The following is a 24,476-nucleotide window of genomic DNA, read 5'->3' on the forward strand; positions in this document are numbered from 1 at the left end:
GAAAGCATTCAAAATGCCATTTGTTTTTACTCTAATTAAAAATTTCCTGTAATGTCTTAAGGTGGCTCGATCGGATTTTTGAGTGACGATACCTTTCAACTTTGAGCAACTTGTACGCCACCGTAAACAATCCGACTAAAAATCGATCAGTATAGCTGTACTAAAGAAAGATGAAAGTTTCGAATGAGATAAGTTTCATCGAAATCGGAGTAACCATAGCAACATAATGACGTCACCACCCATTTTACACGAGACCGATTTTCTTGTAATAGAGGGATAATTTTGAAAAAAGGCTTCTAGATCTTGGGCTTGACATAGTTTTCTCAAGGTCTGCGAAATTTGAAGAATTTCTATGAGAGCGTTTTCGAGAAAATTTTGGATGAAGTTTTCAGGTGCTAAAATACAACAAAAACAAAGCAGTCTTAAAACATTATTGAGAAAACGTTCACAAGGCCCGATCAAGTAACATTTTGGCCTTAAGTGAATCTTGTACTATCCAATTACCTTGGGAGAAAATCTCAGAGAAATCGTTTCATTTGATTTCTTGAAACATCGGCTTGAATATGAACTGGTATGAAGTGTTATTTCACTCTTTTATCGAAAAAGGGCCTTCGCTTACTAAAATGATCGCAAAATAAAAAGCGCTCGATAGAATTTTTTTAAACTTGGCAGTCAAAAAGAAGAATAAGTTTGTAATGAAATGTCTGATTTTCAAAATAATTGAAACATTTTAAGGCAGTTAATTCAAAGCCTTAATTCAGGTAAACATTGCGCTGTTTTTCACCCTACATCGGATCGCTGCCTCATTATCTGTCTCCATTGTCTCAAGCCGCGTGCATTTGTAAATTCCAGTAGATCATGAATCACTAATTTTTTATTACTGGGGATTTTTATGACAATTCTGCCTTGGCCTTGAAACTGTTAGGAGACTGAAGATAATACAAGTGCTTTCCTAGCCTATTCCTCATTGTTATTGTATTTTGGCTTGTTAAATTAGCTTGTTTCTGTGCAGTTTTCGGAAAACAAGCAGCTGTTATACATATTCAAGATGTGCTGAAATTTACAAATGCACGGGGCACGACACAATAGAGACTTATAATGAGGCAGCGATCCGATGTAGGGTGAAAAACAGCGCAATGTTTACCTGAATTAAGGCTTTAAATTAACTGCCTAAAAATGCTTCAGTTATTTTGAAAATCAGACATTTCATTACAAACATATTTTTCTTTTGGACTGCCAAGTTTAAAAAAATTCTATCGAGCGCTTTTTATTTTGCGATCATTTTAGTAAGCGAAGGCCCTTTTTCGATAAAAGAGCGAAATAACACTTCATACCAGTTCATATTCAAGCCGATGTTTCAAGAAATCAAATGAAACGATTTCTCTGAGATTTTCTCCCAAGGTAATTGGATAGTACAAGATTCACTTAAGGCCAAAATGTTACTTGATCGGGCCTTGTGAACGTTTTCTCAATAATGTTTTAAGACTGCTTTGTTTTTGTTGTATTTTAGCACCTGAAAACTTCATCCAAAATTTTCTCGAAAACGCTCTCATAGAAATTCTTCAAATTTCACAGACCTTGAGAAAACTATGTCAAGCCCAAGATCTAGAAGCCTTTTTTCAAAATTATCCCTCTATTACAAGAAAATCGGTCTCGTGTAAAATGGGAGGTGACGTCATTATGTTGCTATGGTTACTCCGATTTCGATGAAACTTATCTCATTCGAAACTTTCATCTTTCTTTAGTACAGCTATACTGATCGATTTTTAGTCGAATTGTTTACGGTGGCGTACAAGTTGCTCAAAGTTGAAAGGTATCGTCACTCAAAAATCCGATCGAGCCACCTTAATGCATGTTCACTCATTGTATATACATTATCAAAATGGTCACCCTAGTTGACGACAAACAACAATAAATCTATCCAGGACTGTGAAATTCTTCAATCAAGTTACACCCAGTGTGTCGATCAGCACATTTCCAGCCCTTTGAGTTACCGGGTAAATACTGAGAAAGTAGGAGTAGTTTATGGTCTTTAATCCATTTATTTAGGATAATACGCAAAGTTTCCAAAACAGAACTTTCAATAAATTAGCATCATCTCCATGAGCATAGTTAGTAGAGGACTATATATGCCATGAGGGATTAAACCATTGTTGTTTAGCTAGGTTATTCTTGTTCCTTTCTTTACCATGTAAAATCCAATGATGCAACGCTTGCTTCATGACTTGGTTCAACATGACATGACTTGACTTGAAATGGCATGTTATGGTAAAACATAACAACATGATGCAACAAGCATGTAATGACTTGACATGAAATGATAATGACATGACATGGCATGGCATGACATTGGATAACATGACATTACGTGTGACATACTTGTGATGACATGACTTGACATTGCATCATAAAATGGCATAACATGGCTAGGCTTTTATAGATTGTGCTCCTAAAAGTGGCATATTATGCTACTAGCAGTGCTCAAAATTTTGCCAAATTATGCAAAAATTATGCCAGAATTCCCAAATTATGCTTCTGATTCCGAAATTATGCTCACAAAAGGAGTAGACTATAAGAGGTGCGCAAACGACACCATTATGATTTTTTTAAATAAACTGTTTTTAATTTTTTTTTTATGGCAGTTTATCACGGCCGTCAGCTGTCAAATAGCTGCTGCATCTCTAAACCGTTTGTAAAATGCCTCCAACGACTTAACAATCACAATTGTATAGCTAAAACACGTATTGCAAGAACAAACTACCTAAATTTCATTTATTTCTGTAGAAAGTACACCATATTTACTACATTTTATGAATTTATGCTCCAAAAAGTGCTAAAAATTGCTAATTATGCCGTGGCAGTGCTCGTTTCACAAATTATGCTTTTTAGCTCCAATTATGCCAAAAATTATGCTAGCACAATCTATAAAAGCCTAAACATGGCATGACATTGGTCCGATAGCATAATGACATGAAGTGGTGTGACATGTAATGACATGAATTGACAGGGTGTGACAATGACATGACAGAACATGAGAACATGGCATTACATTGCATAACTGACCTGACATGGTGTGGCATGCAAGTAATGACATGGCTTAATTGATAGGGCATGTCATGACATGACAGAGCATGACTTGGCATGGCATGACATTTCATAACAATGACTTCAGTGACATGGTGTGACATGTAATGACAACTTGACATGGTATGACATAATGACATGACATAAGCTATGGCTTGGTGTGATATGACTTGAAATAACATGACAAAAGCTAATGCTCAAAATATTAGCAGTTTTTAATCAAAACTGTTACGACCTGCATTGTCTATTTGGTATCCTAACTCATACATATTGTTTGTTAGATGTTATTTGGGGTGTGTTTGATAATAATTTGGTTTGTTTGTTGTTGGTAAATATTTTTTTTTTTTTTCCCCTTTATTTGTTTTTTTTTTTCTTTTGCCCGGCATATTCAGTTTATTTTTGAGTACCAGTACATTTGCCATGACATGGTTAGGGGCTCAAGTCTTTCCTGAGTTGAACAAGTTTTTTTATTCTTTTATTCTTTACTCATTTCTGGAAAGGTATTTTTTAGTAGGTTGTTGTTCAAGGGGTGCACGTGATGCCACATGACATCCTCAAGAAGGTGAATATCCCAGGGGGGTACTCAGGATTTCAAGTGACAGGGATGATCGAATGGGGGCAAAGACCTAAAAAAATCCCTAGAGCTTCCAACGAAACCCCCAAGAATACTAAGACCAAAAGTTGACCCCAAAAAATGCAGTTTAATACCACATGAATGTGTCAATGTAAAGTAACGCCATCATTAACTATTAAACAACAGCAAAACAGGTCAGTGCAGAACTACGCAGCCCAGGCACCACACCAATCTTTAGATTGTTCTTTTAAACCCTCCAAAAAATCCCTACTTAAATCAAGCCACCCAAAAATATATGTATATCACTCCCTAAACCTAGATTTGGTCTCCGTCTTCAGTTGCAATGCAATTATAAGTTTTATTTTTTTGCTCTATGGGCATGCGAAGTTATGCCGAAAAGGCCGTCGACATGATGTATAAATAGTGTACATGTATTCTAAAATAGTGGCTAAATATTTGGAAATTTATTAGTTTCTTATATTAAAAACCACATGAAAGTTTCAAAGTGTAACTGGCATGAAACTATTTGTTGTCTGGCAAGTTACTGTTTCAAACTTCAAAATGTGAATAAAAGTCGTGCAGGGGCAACGGGTCAGGAGAAATTGTCAAAGGAATGGTCACCGAAGGAAGACGGAATTAGTTAAGGGACCATTCATTATTTATTTCAGGGGGTGGGCTGGCAAGATCCATCAAAAAGCAAAACAAAAGTTGTTGACTCCCCTCAAGAGAGTATAAGGGACAGAGAGGGAGGCTTCCAGTCCAGCCCTTGGGATATGTCTTGTCCACGAATTTATTTTTAGACGAGCGGAAGTCTGTGTTCAAGCGGAAGTCTGTTTTTTGCTCCCCTCAAACGAAAAGAAGAAAAGTCATGAACATTCAACATGTAATGTGATAACTACGTAGCCCCCCTTTGAATGTTCTGGATTTATCGTGACCCACCCCTTATTCTTGCCAGCTCACCCCCTGGCATAAATAATCAAGAGAGGTTGATAATGAATGGTCCCTAAAGCTGATCCAGATGGCTACCAAATAATCCATGATGAAGAAGATAAACTGCTCCCAATCGAGTTCAAGTGAAGAAAGAATACTGATGTGAATATTTAATACATTCAGAGCATTGACCCTTGGAAAACAATACCCAGAGTTCTCTCTTACATTCACGTTCCCAGAACCTCAATGTTTTATTGGCCACGTGGTCATGGTAGCAACATTTTATAACGAATAGTGACCACCTTATAACGTGGTAGCCTTCTCAAGCAACCGATGTTTGTACCTGCGGAAATCTCAATAGTTGTGCAAATCGCTTCGTCCCGACGTGCACATGCGCCGTTGCATTTGTCGGTGAAGGGCGGGAATTTGCGACTGTAATAGGCCCGTAACTCCACGCGCCCCGCGCCCCAACCTAGGAGGAACACCTGGTGACGAGGCAGGGTGAGAACAGTGGTCGAATGCATTTCGACTAGACACGCCCTGCAGGGAAACGCAGCTGTCATTGCTCAGTTGGTGGATGTCTTTCTGACATCAGCTGGCTAAGTTATGATCATGACGATGAGAGTGACCCCTTACTTTCAACCTATGACCGCATGGCAACTAGCTTCTGTTTGATGTGCCAGAGTAAGCCAGGGGTAATTAGGATTCTCTCATCGCGCGCTTAATTCTCCCGGACAAAACGCCTCTGAGATTCGACCCATAAAACTCCATACTGATGATTAATAATAGACTGATAGTGGCAGGCATGGTCGCCTTTTCGAGCTAACGTCCGCCTTTTCAAGCTGAGTTAAGTTTATTTTATTAAGTTTTGCCAAACAATATGAAAATTAATTAATGTTTGCAAAGAAATTTCTTCCAATGGATCTAAATGACAAAACCATAGCTTCATTGCAACCAAATGTGTCTCCCAGGCGACAAGCAAACGAGTTAACTTTGAAAACTGTTTAGCCCAACAATATTTAAAATTTCATATCGCTATCTGTGTAATCTTCGTCACTTTTGGCCATCCGTAGCTTCATATTTTCTCTTGGTAGCTTCTTGTGTATTTGCTGTGTTATTGAAATGTTCCTTCACTGTTTTAAGAGGTTATTTTTATTTTTCACCGAATTTTATGGTCATTTCCCATGCCTAAATTTGGTTAAAATCCGTGACACAGTCCCTTTAAACGATCTCTCTAGAGCTAGGTCTGTCGAACGGGGCAACAATTGAGCGAACAAAGCACTCAGGTTACAGCAACCTCGATCCAAGGCGGCTCTATCTCCCTTTCCTGGAAAAGGAGAGAGAATCTTGGATCGAGGTTGAGGTTTTAACAGTTAGACTCCTTGTGACGGAGGGTGAGACGAGGGAGCCCTAACCTGCGATCAGGCGTTCTCCCCGGAGTGATAAGTAGGGAGGGAGGGCATGATCTCAGGTTAAGGGAGCCCGAGAGTAATGGTCTTGGTCCCATTGCCCTCTCTTTCGGGAAACAAGAAACCTGGAAGCGAGGTTGTCAACGTGTTGGGTACGATAAGGGAGTCTACATTAGAACAAAGAAGAGTTCGGGAACATTAGAGCTGAACCGCGCGGAATAAGACGTCTGCGATTGAATGGCACAAGCAATGAATGGAAAGTTCTTTTTTGTTGTTACGGCACTGTTAGTTGTTGCCGTTGTGTATACGATATGCATACTTTCCATGAATGATAACAAGTTGCAAGGTTTACGCACCGGCGAGAAAGGTAGGGAGAGGGGGTAAAAACACTTATGTCTAATCAATTTTTTGCAAAATTTACAATACCAAAATCGGAAAACTCGCTTACGTTAAGCGGATCATTGTAAAATCAAAAGTCATTATAAGATTGATGTATTTTTCAGTCACAACAAAATTCAAATTCACATTTGCCATTTTGATTCTTTTTTATTGCTGCGAACTATTAAAATCTAAATTGACAGTCGCCACTATTTGACCAGGTGTTGTACAGTTTGCGTCCAACTGATTTTTATTCAAGATAGAAAATTAACATCGTGCATTTTTTCATGTCGCTAGATAAGAAATCCGAAGAAAAATACGACAAAGTAGAGTGCTTTGAACATGAACAGTCTTCAAGTTTTGCGTTGAAATTGAAATCAAATGAAAAAAACCTCCAAAACTACCGCGCCCGTACAATTTTTAAGAATTTATGTCGCTACTAAGTTACACGATTTGGGTAACTTTGTATAAAAAACAAAAAACAGATTTTCTTTTAAGATGCAATTCAAGAAGCTAGGCAGAACGTTACAGCGTAGGGGAAAAAACACTTTTAACACCCAGTGAGGAAAAATCGATAATGAATTAAATGTATGATTACAAATGCTAAAAGCTGTTATATAAATACAAACTAACGTTCTAAGTAATTTTTAAGTGGGCTAAAGGATCGACATTTACTTATATTTTTTAGAGAATATTGTTACTCCTTTCTTTCCTAATTCGTCACGTTCACTTGTGATTAATTGCGTTCAAAGTTTGATAATAACAGAAGAAACAGTGAATAGGGCTGAATAAAGGACGGGAGAGTTTTGTAAATCTTTTTAATGGTGAATTATAAAAACCAGCCATTATAGTATTGTAAATATTTGTTTGACAAAGCAGCGCTAAATTGTATTATATTTACTATTTTCTGCAAATAGCGCGTATGGCGCTTTGATGTTGCCTATTTGCATTTAGATAACGTATAAACGATAAAATCGCTCTAAAAAGAGAAAAAAAATAGTGCAGAATTAGAGAAAAATGAAGATTCGATACAGCTCTAAAATTAAATTAATAATTTATAGCATAAAGACACCAAGTAGCCTGCTTGATGGCGTGTGCCTTTTTTATATCTTTTTTATTTTTCTTTAAAAACGAAGCCCTCTCCCCCAGGTCACACAGCTTATTGGCTTACCAAAGCATATCCGAGCCGGGAGGTGTCTGGGCAGAGCTCTCCTCCCCATTCTCCTTCTTGCGAACCGGGACATGACTTCCTGCGAAAAAAGCAAAAGCCTGGTCACGCAGGCTAAAAATTTACCTTTGACTTGTCCAGATGCACAACTCAATAACCCCGGCCTAGCCAGAACTAGAACCCAGTCCGCGCTTTACACTATGACGGGGCATTTTTGCTTTCAAGAAGCCCCATAGAGGTTTGTAGAATACTGTTCAAGCAAGAAAAACATAGCTTGAGTAAAAGTATTGCGTTCTATTATGTGGTTGCTTTAGTCGGCGAGAATAAAAATCCTGCAATTTTTATTTTGTTCTAAGACTCTCGTGGAACATGGAATTCACTTATTAGCGATAAGAGAGGATCTTTGTCCTCTCTTGCTGGCGATCAAGGGTTATCAAGCCATGATGTTTACGACGGTGTCCAAACATTTCTGATGTTCATTGGTTATCCTCGCAGCGGCCACACCCTCGTCCGATCCTTGTTAGACGCCCATCCTAACATGATCGTTGCAAATGAGTTGGATGTAATAAGCAAATGGCAAGAGTGGGACACTGCTGACAAGAACAAGTATTTCCTGTTTGACCAGCTGTACCTGAACTCGGTTAAGACGGCGACAGTTCAACATCGCTATAGCTACTTGGTACCAGGCCAATGGCAGGGAAAATACAATAAGAACATTTTGGTAATTATATCATTATCGTTACCAAAGTTTGTTATAAAATTGTGACTTGGACTCTAATGCATCTTTCAGTAGTTTTTCCCATGTTTTTGGCATCTTTTTTTTTCATCTCTGCATTAAAGACATAGTTACTTACACCCTAATTCTAAACGCCTTCGTTGACATACCGCATCGAGGCGAGACAAATTTTGTCTCGTTGTTGTTTGGAAAAACGTTTGGAAAGTTTCGTCCGGCTCTCGAGATGTTTTTAATGCGAGTGTGATTTGATTGTGCGATGTTCACGTTATTCGGTAGCCGAAAAATTATCATCTCAATATCCTGTCTAGCCAGTTCTCGTCTTAATAACATCAAACGTTTGTTTTAACAGGTTATTGGCGACAAGAAGGGTGGAAAGACAACTAATCAACTCAAGAAAATAGACAACGTGAAAGCGTTGAAGGAAATAAAACAAGTTGTTGAGATTCCCATGAAGTTTCTTCATGTCGTCCGGAATCCTTATGACAACATTGCTACAATGCTTGTCAAAGCGCTACAAAAACGAGATGACACTGATAGCGGAAAGAAGGTAACGACATCCTTCTCATGTAGTCCTTAAAGCCCACCTCGGCTAATTGAGGAAAATTTAAAGTTAAAACCAACGGGACATGAAGGAGTAAAATGGGAACTGAGCTTTGGGCAAGTTTTCACTTGGAAAATGGGATTTGGTTCACTGGGAATGGTAAACAAAAAAACAATGAAACTGGGGCTGGAATTTGGGAAAATTTGGGAAAACAATAGGCTCGGAAATGGGATTTGGGTAAAATTTGTGGAAATGGGATCGATCCACCCCTACCCTCCCTTCAGGACCATTGAAAATGAAATGAAACTGATATGTGAGAATTAGAATAATTGTTCATTAGCAGCTGGGGCGTACTGTAATATATGCGTTCAATGTTTTTTTTTCAGATTAATGACCCTTCCAATCTGGATAAACAGATTGCCAAGTATTTTATTCTAGCAGAAAGAAACAATCAGCTCAAGAACAGCCTTCCCGGCGAAGTTTACGAGATCCACAGCTCAGAACTAATCAAACAACCAAGAGAAACCCTGCATGGAATTTGTCAGTTTTTACATCTTACTTGTGATCGCCAGTATATTGAAGATTGTTCCAAGATAATATTCCCTGAGGCTAGAAAAACTCGTTACACCGTGGTATGGACAGATAAACAAAAAGAACTAGTCAGAGAAAAACTACAAAAAGTTTCATTTTTGAAAAACTACAGCTTTGAAGATTGATCCGTCTAGTGTCTTGATCTGAATAGTTGTTGCTCCATTTTGAAATAATTGCCGGGCGCAAGTGGCAAACTGGCCCAGGTTTTTCGCAGAGTACCTTATTACATAAAATTTTGGATTTTTTTTGGTTTGGTAAAAGTTAATATGGAATTGGATGTAAAAAAAATTTTTTTTTTTTTTTTTTTTTTTTTTTTTTTTTTTTTTTTTTTTTTAAAAATTAAAAAAAAAATAAAAAGTAGATAACGCTATCCACCGGATAAATCGCTTTCCACTGGATAATTTTCAACGAAAAAAGTAAATCACTATCCGCTGGATAGTGATTTATCCTGTGGATAGCGTTATTCAGCCTTTGAACAGCGGGGCCCGGTATGGGAAACTACGTAAGTTGGACTACATCATATATGTATAAATGAAAAAAAAAAAAAAAAAATAATAAAAATTGTGGTATATATGGTTTGGAAGTTTTCGGGTGGAATTTTAGACGTCTAAGGGTTTATTCATTTATACTAGTAGAACTCATGAAATTTGTTTTTTTATTAAGTAGTTTCAGCTGCTAAGAGTTTCAAAAAACGAATTTATATTAAGCTTCTAGTCCTATTTATTCGTGCGAGAATAGATTATGGATAGGTGGACCTATCAGAATGAAAAAATATGACAAATAAAAGATATTGTTATTTGTCCTCTACTAATCACAATGAGGTATATATTTCTACTAAAAAAATTAAAGTGATCCGAAATTTAGCAAGGAGAATAAAATTAAATTAAATGGAAGCTCTCGGACCGCTTTTGAAATACAGGTTGACAGTGGGCCCTTTCCATTCGACCAAAAATTCAGGGATTTTGGAACAAGAGCGAATGGTACAGAAATTTCCTGGGAAAGTTTCCGGAAAGTGTTGACTTTCCGAAATGCGAACCATTCAATCGAAACCCGGGAATCATTGTGATTTTTTGTCTAAATATTCTGACACAATAAACATACTCGGATTATCTTTCATTTTTTATGTCCTGAAACTATTAGCAGGTACTGGCTTTTGCTTACGCCACGTCAGGACAGCAAAAGGGAATGAGTGTGTTCTTTCTTCTTATGTGCTATATTTTTAACGCGTGCTTGTGCTTATGCTTGTGCGCAGTTAACACCAACATTTATATTGGACAGCTTTCAAGCCACGTGACCCAAAACATTTTCTTTTATCGCCAACGGTGACAGCCCTTATGCATGTTTGAGCCGGGCTTACACGAACAATTTTTATGTAGATGCAGTTCAAAGGTTAACGCGCCATCAATGACCTTGGACAGCAGAGATACGCACAGAGATACGTGCGCACAGTGCCCGGTCGTGCCCAGTGGAGATTGGGGACCACATATGCTGACACAATATTTGCCACATTTTATGTGACGAGTCGTCTACACGAGCAATTTTTTCGTATGTGACAACTTTTATTTGTCACAAAAAAGCTGACACGCCAGCTTCCCAACAAATATATTTGTCACATAAAATTGGCCATTTTTCACATATACACGAGCAAATGAAAATTATCACATAAAAATTGCTCGTGTAAACGAGCCTTCACGTAAATATACCAGCAAATTTCACCACCAATAAGAATATTTAAATTTTTAGCATGTGACGTTATCATTTATTAGGCCTGTTATCTCGGCCGATCCAAATGTCACAAGCGTCGGCTGGAGGGAATCGTAAAGAAGTCACAAGCAATGACACGAAGAACGCTGTTTTATCTTATTGCTAGAACTATTATCGCTGCAGTTTTAGTTTTCACGATAGTGTATATGGTATACAGGGATTATAAGGAGACACAAGGCAAACGACCAACAGTATTCAGGAATTATTTGAAGGAGTTACAAGATAAAGTAAAAGGTGAGAAAGCTCATGGGCGGGATTGCAGAAAATTTATTTACCAATGCCCACAAAATCCAAAGCCATCTAACAATTTCGAACACAAAATGAGGAAGGCAAGGCCGAGAAATGATATCGTTGCAAAAACTAAGATTTGGTTTATAACAAGAAAACTGATATTAATACAATATTTCGGCTCTATTACAGAGTCATAGTCATGTAATGATAATTTTGCACAAAAGCAACTTACATATCTTAGGTAATTAGGCGTGCTAATATTACGTAATATAATATAGAAATATAGGTAATCAGAGAAACAGGTCTAATTCTCTAGAGGCTTTGAGTCCTTCGTTAATGCAGGGCTTGGGATTCTTGATACAAAAAGCTTCCAGGAACGCTAATTGTGACCAGTTGCAATTTTTATCAATTATTTCATAGTTGTTATAAACTGCATTAAGAATACATGTATATTCTTTAAAACTAATTGCTAACACAGGGTGCTGGATGGTCATTGAAACAATTAGGTAGTCCATGTAAGCTGACCAATTCAATAAAGCCGTTGCAATTAGCAAGATGGTGATACATAGGTTATTTTGGCCTTCTGGCGTGCTCATTGAGCCTGAAAGCTAAGTAGCGATCGGTTTGACCTATATACCGCTAAATGTAATTCGAGAAAGGTTGTCGGAAAAGGCACTAAAGTGCACGAGACAAGACCGAAAGGTGATCTGGGTATTCACTTGAATTTTGCATATTGGCCTACAGGAGATGTACAAGTTTGTATTAAACTGTTTCAGACGTGAAGATTTTGTTTTTCCTCTCGGGGGGGGGGGGGGGGGCTTTTTCTGTAGCTTTACTTTTGCTGTTGCATGTCGTCAAGTTTTTAAAATTCTTCTAAAATTTCGCGTGGCTAAAAGTACCTTGTTTCCACGTGTCTGAAGAGAAAGAAAACGTGAAAATTCGCGTTTGTCATGTCACTATCTTATTAGTATTCAGCACGTGCAGTAGTTCTCTTCTACCCATACTACCTTTCGGTCTTGTCGTTTGCACTTTTGTGCTTTTCTCGGACAACCTTCCTTGAATAAGCCGTATTGTTGAGAACAACCAGGATAAGAGGGTTTTTAAATTACGCTTGATTTCTGCCATGTAGGAACCGGGTCCTTGTTGGAACAGAAATGTGAAAGTTTGGTGGTATAATAACGTACTATAAACAACTTTTTAGCAAGTTATCTATCAGGTTTCTTAACACATTTGTTGACTAACACTTCACCTGTTTTGCCAGCGTAAGGTAATTTTAACCCAGATTGTTTTAGCATCATTGTCTTCTATAAATTTGTGTGATTGTTTGAGATTGTTGATGTTTTTCCTATAGAAGGTTGAGAATAGAACGACGAACTCTCTTAGGAAAATCGTTCCGTGACAAAAACTTATCAATTCGTCTAACTTGGTTCTGAAAAATTTTAGAATTGCTGCACATTTTGTAAGCTCTAGAATATAGTACTTTAATCCATGCAGTTTTGAAACGCCAAGGGTTGAAACTAGAAAAGGACGTGTATTGTTTTGTATGAGTATCTTTGTAATAAAGAGCTGTAAAATTCTTGTTAATCAGAAGGTCTAGGAAATGTGTCTTTTAATCAGAAAACCAGTCTAGAGGGAAGTTCAAATTCTTATGAAAGGAATTAAGCTGGCTCATTACTTTATAACGTCGGAACGTTTAATAGGTACTAGCTGATAGTTTCAATGGCCATCAAACGCCCTGTGTTAGTTTTAAAGCCCATATTCGTAATGCAGTTTATAACGTTTATGAAATAATTGATTACAATGACAATTGGTCACAATTAGCGTTCCTGGAAGCTTTTTGTATCAAGAATCTCAAGCCCTGCATTAACGAAGGACTCAAAGCCTCTAGAGAATTAGACCTGTTTCTCTGATTACCTATATTTCTATATTATATTACGTAATATTAACACGCCTAATTACCAAAGATATGTAAGTTGCTTTCTTGCAAAATTATCATCACATGACTATGACTGTAATAGAGCCGAAATGTATTAATATCAGTTTTCGTTTTCTTGTAATAAACCAAAACTTGGTTTTTTTTTTATTTTTTTTTTATTGCAAGACACAAAAAAAGAAGAAGTTACATTACATTGCATTACATTACACTACTTACACAAAAAACGCTATTTACAATACAACATGTTACATTACTCTAATTACGATACTCTGGTTTTTGCAATGATATCATTTGTCGGGCTTGCCTTCTTCATTTTGTAATGCCCACAAACTTATTTGCATTTCATTGAATAACTACAGAGTCCATTGTGTCATACCTGGTTGCACAAAGCATTGCAGTATTAATTTTCCGTCTGCAGTGCAAGCTACACTCGTGCACTATCAAGACACGCCTCAAATGGCGACAATAGCTGATCCTTTTAGCCAGGTTTTCACTAGCGACGCAAGCATAAGCACAAGCACTAGCGCAAGGATAACAGCTCTTTCTTCTCCTTGAAAAAGGCTTCGACTCAAGTAAAAGCACAAGCGCATAAGATTTGGATGCTTGTTCTTGTGTTTGCGGAAAGCACAAGCACAATGATCAAAATTTGTCCTTTTCGCGTGATCGCGCTTGTGCTTGCGTCGCTAGTGAAAACCAGGCTTTAAATAAGCAGCCTCATTCTTACATATAAACATGAATGGACCTGAATGGGCTTTTTATCTTGTGTTTTGTATTCTTTTCTAAGGCTCACATCGACGACGACGTATTGAAACCGACCATCAAGAGAAATTGGACCATAACGTTTGTGACGCTGTCCAAACAGTTCTCTTATTTATTGGTTACCCTCGCAGTGGCCACACCCTTATCAGTTCCTTGTTAGACGCTCATCCTAACGCGATCGTTGCTAACGAGTTTGATGTCATTGGTAAATGGCAAGAGTGGGACACCGCCAACAAAAACAAGTATTACCTGTTTAACCAGCTGTACCTGAACTCCAGAGAGGAAGCTGAAACTGGCTATAGGTCGGTCAACAGTCCCACATCGATACAACTATTCGGTTCCAGGCCAATGGCAGGGAAGATTTGCTAACAGAATTTTGGTGAGTTTCTTAATGACTGTATAGTACTTACTTGGCTTGAAGTTCCTTGTCATCTTTGGAATTCGTGGGTGCTTAGCCTGCGAATACAGCCGCCTCTCATCGCTCCAAGCCGGTTTGGCCGGAGCGATGAGTGTGTTGGCTTTATTCGCAGACTAGTGCTTCGCCAATTTTAAAGTTAATGCCGGGGGCGTTTAATCAAAAAACTACGGTAACTAGGTCTGTTGTTGTTGTTGTTGTTGTTTTTTCAAGTTATCACTTAACGCTAATTCTCATCAGTGTCATGCTTAGGGACCAGTCATTATTTAGGGGGTGGGGAGGGCTGGGGCAAATAGGGGGAGGGTCAATGATTTTCATGCAGGGAAAAGGGGGGGGGGCACATAAATTTATGTACACATATTAGGAAGGTTTAAGGAAGTGAGTGGGTAAGAGGGGGGAGGTTCAGCAAAAATCGTGCTTCATAAAAGGGGAGGGTCAGAAGAATATTTGGACATAGCCTCCATCCATTTGCACCGGCCCTGCCCCTTCTAAATAATAACCGGTCTCTTAGAAACCAAAACTCTATCAACGCAGCTGTTATTGTACCAAATGAGCACTTGAAGCTTTCCAAGATAACCTAACGTTCAACACTCACTGACTCACTCGCTCACAGTTGCTTTCTCACTCTAGTGTACTTGATCTTTTGGCCACACTGCCTCCTATTTGAAAATAGCGATTTGCTCACTAACAAATGTTTTTTAGTCGGGGTGTTTAAAAGGTGAAGTTTATATTGCTTGTAAAAGGTTTGCCTGTAAAAAAAGTGTATATTGCTTACAAACTCGCCATTAGATTGCGAGTTTGCCTAATAGTCGGCAACTAGGTTATGTTAATGAAAAATAGACCACTCGTAACATTTATGCCAAACAACATCCGGGGGCCCGTGCCGCCATTTTAAAATTTTCGCGGAAAGAACCCGGAGACGAGGTTTACTAGTCATTTAATATTTCTTACTTTGCATGGTTGTTTCTTTTCAACTTCTGCTTAATTCTTGACTTTATCTATGTAATGAATTTAAAATTTAAATTTTCGTGTTAAAACATTTTTTTACTCAATGCCTGTGCTCACTCGTAATAGATATTTTAATTTTTTAAATTTTAGATTGTTAATTATTTACGTAATAGATATTTTAAATTTTTAAATTTCAGATTGTCATTTTAGTTAAGGGCCCTAAATAGGGATGACCTCATGGTCCTTCTTTTCAGATACCATTTGTGAGTTTGAATAAAGTATAATTATTATTATTATTATTATTATTATTTTTTTTGTTTCATTATTATTATTATTATTATTATTATTATTATTATTGTTATTATTGTTTTTATCACTGGAAATTAATATTCATATCTTCACGCCACAGTGTAATATCCTACATGTATCATTCAACAGGTTATCGGGGCGAAGAAGGGAGACAGGACAACCAGACATCTCGTGATACCACAGAACATGGATGCGTTGAAAGAAATACAACAAGTCCTCAACATTCCTGTTAAATTTCTTCACGTCGTTCGTAATCCTTATGACAATATCGCCACCATGTTGCTCAGAGCTTTGGGAAAAAGAACAAGTGCCGCATTGGGAGGGAAGGTAACCAGATATCTTTTCCTTAATCCGGGTTTACACGGCAATTTTTATGTGACAAATATATTTGATCTTGTTAATGACACAACAATTATTTGTCAGCAGTCCAAAGTTTAGTGCGCCAGTAATGACCTTGGACAGCAGAAATGCGCACAGAGATACGCGTGCACAGTGCTCAGTGGGAGTCTGGGAGATTGGGGACCACATTTGCTGACGCAATATTTGCCACATTTTATGTGACGAGTCACTACACGAGTAATTTTCATATGTGACAACTTTTATTTGTCACATTAAACCTAACTCGCCAGCTTGACAACAAATATATTTGTCACATAAAATTGACCAATTTTTCTCATTTACACGCGCGAGCTGAATCAAAATTGCTGGTGAAAACCCAACTTTATTCAATTAACTCGGCTACAGCTTCCACACTATGAGCAGTCCTTCTTTTTTCTTAATTCATCAAGTATAAAGCTAAAGAAAAAAATAGAATTGAAAAAATGGCAATGTGAAATATTTTCTATCCCTGTTTTCGAAGAACTAAGAGTTTCTTTTGGATTTGCTTCACTAATTCGAACGTAGCTGTTTCTTTTTGTTGTTGTAATCTTTTTTTCGTTTTTTCAAAATAGTTTAACTTTTCATTTCAGATTAATGACACGCACAATTTGGATAAATCTATCGTCAATTTTTTCTCTTTGGCGAAGCACAACAGTAATCTCAAGGGCAGCCTTCCATACGAAGTTCACGAGATCCACAGCTCAGAGCTAATCAAGCGACCAAAAGAAACCCTGCTGGGAATTTGTCAGTTCTTACATCTTACTTGTGATCGCCAGTATATTGAAGATTGTTCCAAAAGAATATTCCCTGAGGCTACGAAAACTCGTTACAGCGTGATGTGGACAGATAAACAGAAGGAGATGGTCAGAGAAAAACTGCAGACATTTCAGACTTTGAAAGACTATCGTTTCGAAGATTGAATAGGACTGGCATTAGACAAACATATGGCTTTTGTTCTCAAGCAGGAAAGGATATTCCAGAATGAGTGTTTCGAGAGAGAAAATTGTGATAAGAGTTTGTTTGGATGTTAAGAAACGACTTCAAGACTTTGATAAAAGGATGTATTGTAAGAAAGCACTGTAGCTAAACGTTTGATCATGTTTTGATCTGCACTTTACTTGCAAACTTATTCATTGCCTAGCGGTCACATGACAAAAATTAACTCGAATAAAAAATTTATCACAAAATACATGTGTATTTTATTGTTAGCCCTTGATCACTGCTAATATGCTGAAATTACTCCAAAAAACACGTTTTTTAACCGTTTTTTAACCGGTTAAAGGACAATCTCGAGCCTAGAGTGACCCCCGGCTCCGCGATCCGTCAGCGGTTGGTCAGCGGTAGGGTCGCCGGGACTCACTCTGGGAAACTGAATTTTAATTCAGTGTCCTACTGGTTCTCACAGAACAATAGAAATCAACACGGAAGTCTGAAAATCTTCCCCGGAAGTAAACCAAACCGGAAACCCTGGAAAAACATTTTTTTGTTTTCCATGGTCAAATGTTCAGATGTATCACCTTAATTTTGTAAAACACCTAAGAACTCGTGATATGGCGCTACATATAATAAATGAAGTATTTTCTAATTCTACCATTTTTGAACTCAAAAGATACCATGAATAAAAAAGGACTTCCTTTAAAAGTCAATTCTGAACGGAGTTTTAAAACAACAATGACGGCGTCACCAAGGACGAGGTCGATTGAAAACTCAATTTATAGTTGACTTACAAATCTCGCTAGAACTAATGTTTTCATTTAAATCTCCGTTACGGTTGAAAAACTCAATGAATATTGCAGACAGTGCTTGATTCAAAATAATAACTAATAACGCAGAATTTGAACATTACGCGTTGTTGTTTTGCTGAAAAAAAGGGAATTGTACAATTGTGTGCACGTGAATTGCGTGAATTGTGTGCACGAGCTGAGTCGCCGAAATGCTAATTATACCTTTAGAATAGCGTTGACCGGTGTGGCCTTAAACGTCTTTATTAATATTACCGCCATTCGACGAGGAAAAAAATATTTGCTCGAAAACATGCAATCTGTCATGAAAAGATGCGCTGTTAGCGAGAAGCCTCTGAAATATACGAAAGTTGCCAAACAAAATTTTTTATCAACATAACAATAGCTTGTCCGTGCGTTGTGCATAATGTAAATTTCTTCGCCGTCGTCTGCAAAACAACAACTGACACACGCACGCAGTCTTCACAGGCGGAATCCAGGAAGGCAAACAAGATCTTTGATTTAAAACAAATATAGCAGTATGCTCAAGAAAAAGACTAACGGAAATCAAAACACCAGACGCTCTTTTGTTAACTGCAGAACGTTTTTGTTACTTTTGTTGCTTCGATAAACACCAGTTCTGTCGATACTGTGCACGTGTTAGAAATAGTTCAATTTTCTCGATTTACTTCCGTTCTGGGAAATTTACTTCCGCTTAGACCTGAGAGCATGCGCAATAAAAACCGGAAGACGAAGGTTCTACCTGAAATCGACCTGAAATTGATCTGATCAATTCCAGTTTCCCAGAGTCCGTCCCGTACCGCTGACCGACATAGACGGACTCTGGGCTCGAGATTGGTTAAAGGAAGGAAGGCGAGGTGGCCTCCGGATCGAGCGGTCCGAGTTCGAGCCCTGGCCGGGGTCACTTGTGTTGTGTTCTTGGGCAAGACACTTAACTCTCATAGTGCCTCTCTCCACACAGGTGTATAAATGGGTACCGGCGACATAATGCTGGGGGGGGGAACCCTGCAATGGACTAGCATCCCATTCAGGGGGGGAGTAGAAATATTCCTAAGCTCCGGCAGTGTGGGCCGCTTGGCTCGTGGCTTCTCCTTTTTTAATTTCTCTAAACTTTGCTAAAAATGCACTTTCTGACACTGCAGTAAATTTTTGATGAAATTTCCATGTAAAAATGTACAATATTTTACTTGGGCGCATGCGCATAAGCCGAAATTTGGACTTCTTTTATTTTTTATTATTTTGTTTTGCTGAACCGTTCCGATTTTTTTTTCCTTGCTCCTTTTCTTTGGGTAGTCCTGTGGAAAGATCTATCCAACCTCTATAAGTTGCACATCACCAAAATCTGCTGACGTGTAAAGTGGTGACGTCATAAGTGGTTGAATGGCCATTCCTCCAAATCCCGGAAAAATCCTGGTTTAGCATATTAAGGGTTAAAAAACCTTCTTTCCCTTCTTTCTCTTCGTTTTTCTCTGCCTTCTTATTCTCGCAAGTAGTAATGTACTACACTCTGAGGCAAATTTGCCTTAGAGATGTAGTACATCACTACTACCAGTGGTGGATCTAAAATATGGGGGCAAAAATGGATTCAAATATTGGAATCAAATATTGGAAACAGTGGTCGGTCCAAAATATGGGGGACAAAAATGGATTCAAATATTGGAATCAAAACCAAAATAGAATCAAGTTTGAAAACCAAAATGAAAAAACCAAGCCTTAAAAACCAACCCTTGCTAAACCCTTTAATCAAAATAAAAAAATCTCTTATACTCTTTTTAAAATTTTGAAATCAAGGTGCGTTTAAAACAAACCTCGTTGACATAATGAAAATCAAAACCTAGGATCATAACCTAGGATACAACTATACCCCGCGCTAGACCGTCATGGTACAATTATATCATTGGAAGATAACAGCGTTGATCCTAATACCTATGATCTATTGTCAGTATCCATGTTATGGATAATGCTATTGTTGATATGTTTTTGTGTCAAAAGATGTCTCCATTTACCTGCCAATCTGTAGTCATATCCATCACATATATCACATACCCATGATTTATACCGCATGTAACGAGTCTTGCTTCTCCTAATAGCATCCTGTCTATCTTTTTCACAAAAATATCTTTGAAATCTAACCATTTATACAAATACTTTATATATTTTTATTTTTTATGTGATTTTATATAGTGCGTTTAAATTTGTTGTAAATCCTTGAATGGAATCCAACTATTGAAATCATTACTATAACCCTTCCATTTGACTAAAGCTTGTTTCTTCTTATAATCCCTCCGAATGACTTTATCAATTCTGAATACATCCTGTTTTGCTTTTAATAATTCAGGTTCATAAAAGCTACCTTGTATTTCCTCATCTCTGAGGTCTTTCAATTTGTATGTAATGGGATTAGTATGTTGGATCTTAGTAATTACGAACATTTCTTCACTCCAATTCGGTGTATAACCCTTATCGAAAACAATTCGTTTATACTTAGATATTCGGACCTTGTCACCAACCTTAAATTTTGGTTTAGCTGATAATGGCTCCATATCACCGTATAGGTTAAAGTAAACAGTTCCTTCATTCTTTTTCTTTGAAGCTTCTATGGGTGTCATTTTGATAGAGCTATTTTTGTATTATTATATTCTTTTACTATTTTTGGTAGCATTTCAAGATACTGTGTATTACCTTGAATAGTAAACTGTTTGTACATTTTATTTTTCAAAGTTCTATTAAATCTCTCAATAACAACAGCTTTACCTTCATTAAAAGTGGAATATATGTTAATATCATTTTGCTTTAGCCATTCCTTGAATGTTTTGTTATAAAATTCAGATCCCTTATCGACCCAGAGATATTCAGGTTTACGCTTGTCATTAATGACAATATTGTTGAAAGCGTTAGTTATTGATGCACCTTTCTTATCTTTCAATTGTATAGCCCAAGCGAATTTACTGAATACGTCAATTATAGTCAATAGATATTTATAACCTTTATTCCATTTTGAAAGTTTATCCATAAAAACTAAATCAGCAGACCATATGTCGTCAATTCCATTTGATATTACTCTTCTAGTTTTAAATTTTCGTTGATTGGTTTATGTAACTCATCGGCTAATTGTTGAGACCAATCATTTTTACTCAACGCCGTTTTCCGTTTTTTGGCTTTTTAACACCGAGCCCTATTTTAGCCTTGGTTGCAATTACATTACGAGCGACAGTATGACCCCATTGACGTTGAGAATAAGGGGTAGAGTCGAGCTCTTGGATCATTTTTTGGTCAGCTTTATGCTTGCAACTTAGTTGTTTAGATTTTGCTTTATTTCCACAAACGCTGTATGCAATATCATGCCTCATCGCTATTTCATCCGTTCTGCCTGTCGGTTTTTGAAATATTTGAAGTATTTCACCTGTATTTGGATCATATTTCACTTGTTTTTCGAGAGGATTATAAGGACCCAAAAAGGCATAGCCAGGGGGTACCCAGCCGGCTTTTGGTTTTGGCAATTTCCCAATCAATTTATGTATATCAAGAGCACCTCCTTTAATAAATCTGCTTTTTTTCTTCCTGCATATTTGACAAACTGATTTTTCCATAAGCCGACCATTTTTAGCTTTTACCTTTTTAGAGTTTAATGATTTGGTTTGTTTTTTACACGATAGACAATACGATTGGCACATTATATATATTGATTAGATATTTAATCGCAATAATGATTTATCCATTTTCCATTTTTATACTCACTGAAATTGCATTTGGGGTCGAGATTTTCATTTTTATATGCACCAGCGGGCTTCCAAAAATTAGATGTCTGAATCCCGCTTTTTTTATTAAATATACCTTTAGCAAAGTCACCGCGCCAATATTTTTTAAATAGATCTTTATCAGCTCCCGTAACTGACATGATACCCGATGCTAAGTCTTGAGCCTGTTGAAAAAATGGAATTTTATCACCAATCTTTTTGTTAATGGTTTGTCCAACTCCTCGTCCTTTTTTCTCACTCACAAAACGAGTTTTAGTAATACCTCAAGAAACGCATTTCGATTTGAGTATTAAACGATTGTTTTTTGTTCTCATATATTTTTCAGAATTAGGAACTGAATTAGTTTTTATTTTTTCACGTACACAATACGATTTAGTCATTGTTATATATTACGTTACATATTTTTGAAATAATTTGAATGAATTTTTCATTATTCATTGTGTCATATATGTCAAACACTTCTAATAAATTATAATACGAATACCCCTTATTCATTTCGTTAAGAAAGTATAAAGAGAAGTATCCGCATGTGGTTGTATTTATATTCTGTATCTGATTTTTTGATGTATCAATGTTAAATTCTTCTTTTTTGCGTGATCGACTATTTCTTGAAATGGAGGCATACCAAAACTATCAAAATAATTGATTACCTTATCTTTTACATAAGTTGCAACCCAATGGCTACCGCTCATATAAGATGGTTCAAGATTGTAAATAAATAATGCTTGTCTATGGTTATGTGGTACTCTTTCATCCCTTGACAAAACATCACTGATTGGGATGCTTAAATATCTGCACCATTTTATTAGATCAAAATTACTCATCGGTATATTCTTATGGAATGTTGGCTTTCTTACTTTCTTTTTGGTTTCAAGATCTTTTTTTTGGAAGCACTAATCCACCTGTTCTAAGAAATTTATCATATTCACCCCATGATCCTAATACTGGATGAGATCTGTAAGATAATACATCTTTCTTACTTGGTAGTTTAATTTTACCACCGTTTTTTGATCTTTGTTTCCTAATGATTTGTGGTGAATAATAAGGGTATTCTATTTGCATTCCTGTCCCTCCTTGAGGGGGAGTGACTTGAATTCCTTTTCCAATCACCTTTCGCATTTTACTTATTTGTGTTTTAGATAAACTCAATGTAATGCCTTTACCCTCACTTTTTACTTTATTATGCCGTGTTTTTTGTCTTTTTGTAAGGTATAACTCAGTATTACCCTTCTTTTTGATCTGATGCTTATCAATCAATAAACTCACTTCACTTGAATTTTTGATTGCTCTGGCTAGCTTTTTCATTTGGCCTTCTGTTAAAGGAATATATGTTGAAATATATTTTGTGCTCATAGTCTTGCTCTATATATAATAGTGTTAGATTAAATATTACATAAAAATAAGTTCATTCCCAATTTTGTCAATTACAATTTTTTCTTCATAAAGAACTACAGCGTATATCATATAATCGTCAGTAGCTTGTACATTCAATCTGTAATGAAACAATAACTGTTTTGGATCATCAGTAACCGATTCCTTATGATTTCTTAAATCGAAATAGATAACAGGAAATAATTCAGAATAATTTTGTAAATTTAACTGAGTTCCTGTATTGTAGTCGTTGGTTCTGAATGCATATTTTGAATGTCATTATATAATCTTGTTTAAAATCACAATCATACTCTAGTTCTGGAGTAAAATATGAATTCCCAAGTTGCAATCGACAGGTAGATAGTGTACAGCATTATCACCCGCATTTATTTTAAAAGTATCAAAAATAAAGGGATTTTCTAATTCATTATTTGACTTGTTTCTTTGCAGATATACAAAAACATTTTTGCATTTTTAATAGCTGGTGTAATTTGATATATCCCAGAAATAGCAGTTGTTGGTGATGAATGTTTAATAAATTCTCTTAAATATGTCCATTTTGTTGCTGTTAAAAAACTACTATTCACTAATTTTTGTCCTGCTGATGTAAAGTTCAAACGTGGTAACCATAACTGAAAATCTAAAACAACATATCGTGTTTCATCACCCGCAACTCTGTAAATGAATTCTCTGTCATCATTTAGTGTTATATTTAGTTCGATTTGCATAGGTGGTATCATTTTATCTCGTAGTTCTTGAAAAATGGAAAACCTATTCAACGGAATACAAGCATATACGTCTTTTGATTCTGCGCACAATTCAGCTCTTTTAATTGCTCCTACTTTTGGGGCTGTTGTCAAATTGCCCACTAATACAGCTCTATCGTCAAGATACCAATTAAAATTGTAGCTACTGTACGGCTATAGTCATCAGAAAATTCAAGCAATCCTTTTATGAAACAGATTTTATGCAGGTCATTACCATCGTAAGGTTTTTTACCTCCTGAAGTTATCATAATGTGATTTATAATACTGGAACTATCATTTATCGTTGAGGTTAAAACAGGGGTAGCTAAAACATTGGCGATAATATTTGCTCCATCTGCTTTTTTCTGAAGTTTGTATTTGACGATAAAGTATCCGTTATACCAATCGAACCATGAAGAGCGATCGGTCATATTGAATATATACCCTGTTTTTTCCTGATATAAGCCATTTGCCGGCTGAATAATAGGTGTTTGCAGATTGAATCTGAGATAATCAACTTTTTCAACATTTTCTATGCTTCTGAAACTCATTTATATTATTAGATTATATAATTTACTTCAATTGTGCTAATCGTTTCAAAATAAGATCCCCAGCTTTTTCACTTCTATTTAACACGGTTTTTAAACTTTTTTTTTTTATTATTGTATTTATTATATTTTTATCATTTTTTTAAATATTGTATATTTA

General features: G+C 36.6%; 1 protein-coding gene and 1 pseudogene across 2 annotated transcripts; both read left to right on the forward strand.

The window, feature by feature from the left end:
- Positions 1–5,882: 5,882 nt before the first annotated feature.
- On the forward strand, positions 5,883–9,623 carry LOC144648761 (uncharacterized). The gene is made up of 4 exons (XM_078508228.1): positions 5,883–6,364; positions 7,900–8,264; positions 8,629–8,826; positions 9,207–9,623. The coding sequence occupies exons 1-4, from the start codon at positions 6,235–6,237 to the stop codon at positions 9,534–9,536; spliced, it is 1,023 nt and encodes a 340-aa protein (XP_078364354.1). The 5' UTR covers positions 5,883–6,234; the 3' UTR covers positions 9,537–9,623.
- Positions 9,624–11,142: 1,519 nt separating this feature from the next.
- Positions 11,143–17,293, forward strand: LOC144657750 (uncharacterized; annotated as a pseudogene). Its single transcript, XR_013571613.1, has 4 exons — positions 11,143–11,409; positions 14,127–14,480; positions 15,903–16,100; positions 16,742–17,293. The product of XR_013571613.1 is annotated as an uncharacterized LOC144657750 (transcript).
- Positions 17,294–24,476: the final 7,183 nt, after the last annotated feature.

The sequence above is a fragment of the Oculina patagonica genome, chromosome 1, assembly GCF_052425735.1.
Source record: "Oculina patagonica isolate OP01 chromosome 1, crgOcupat, whole genome shotgun sequence".
In the NCBI taxonomy this organism is placed as follows: Eukaryota; Metazoa; Cnidaria; class Anthozoa; order Scleractinia; family Oculinidae; genus Oculina; species Oculina patagonica.

Bases quoted from the DNA above. Each gene is read 5' to 3' on its own strand.
- LOC144648761 (XM_078508228.1), top strand. From the start codon at position 6,235: ATGGCACAAGCAATGAATGGAAAGTTCTTTTTTGTTGTTACGGCACTG. The intron at 8,265-8,628 runs GTAATTATATCA...TTGTTTTAACAG, and splicing joins AATACAATAAGAACATTTTG to GTTATTGGCGACAAGAAGGG. The intron at 8,827-9,206 runs GTAACGACATCC...TTTTTTTTTCAG, and splicing joins ACACTGATAGCGGAAAGAAG to ATTAATGACCCTTCCAATCT.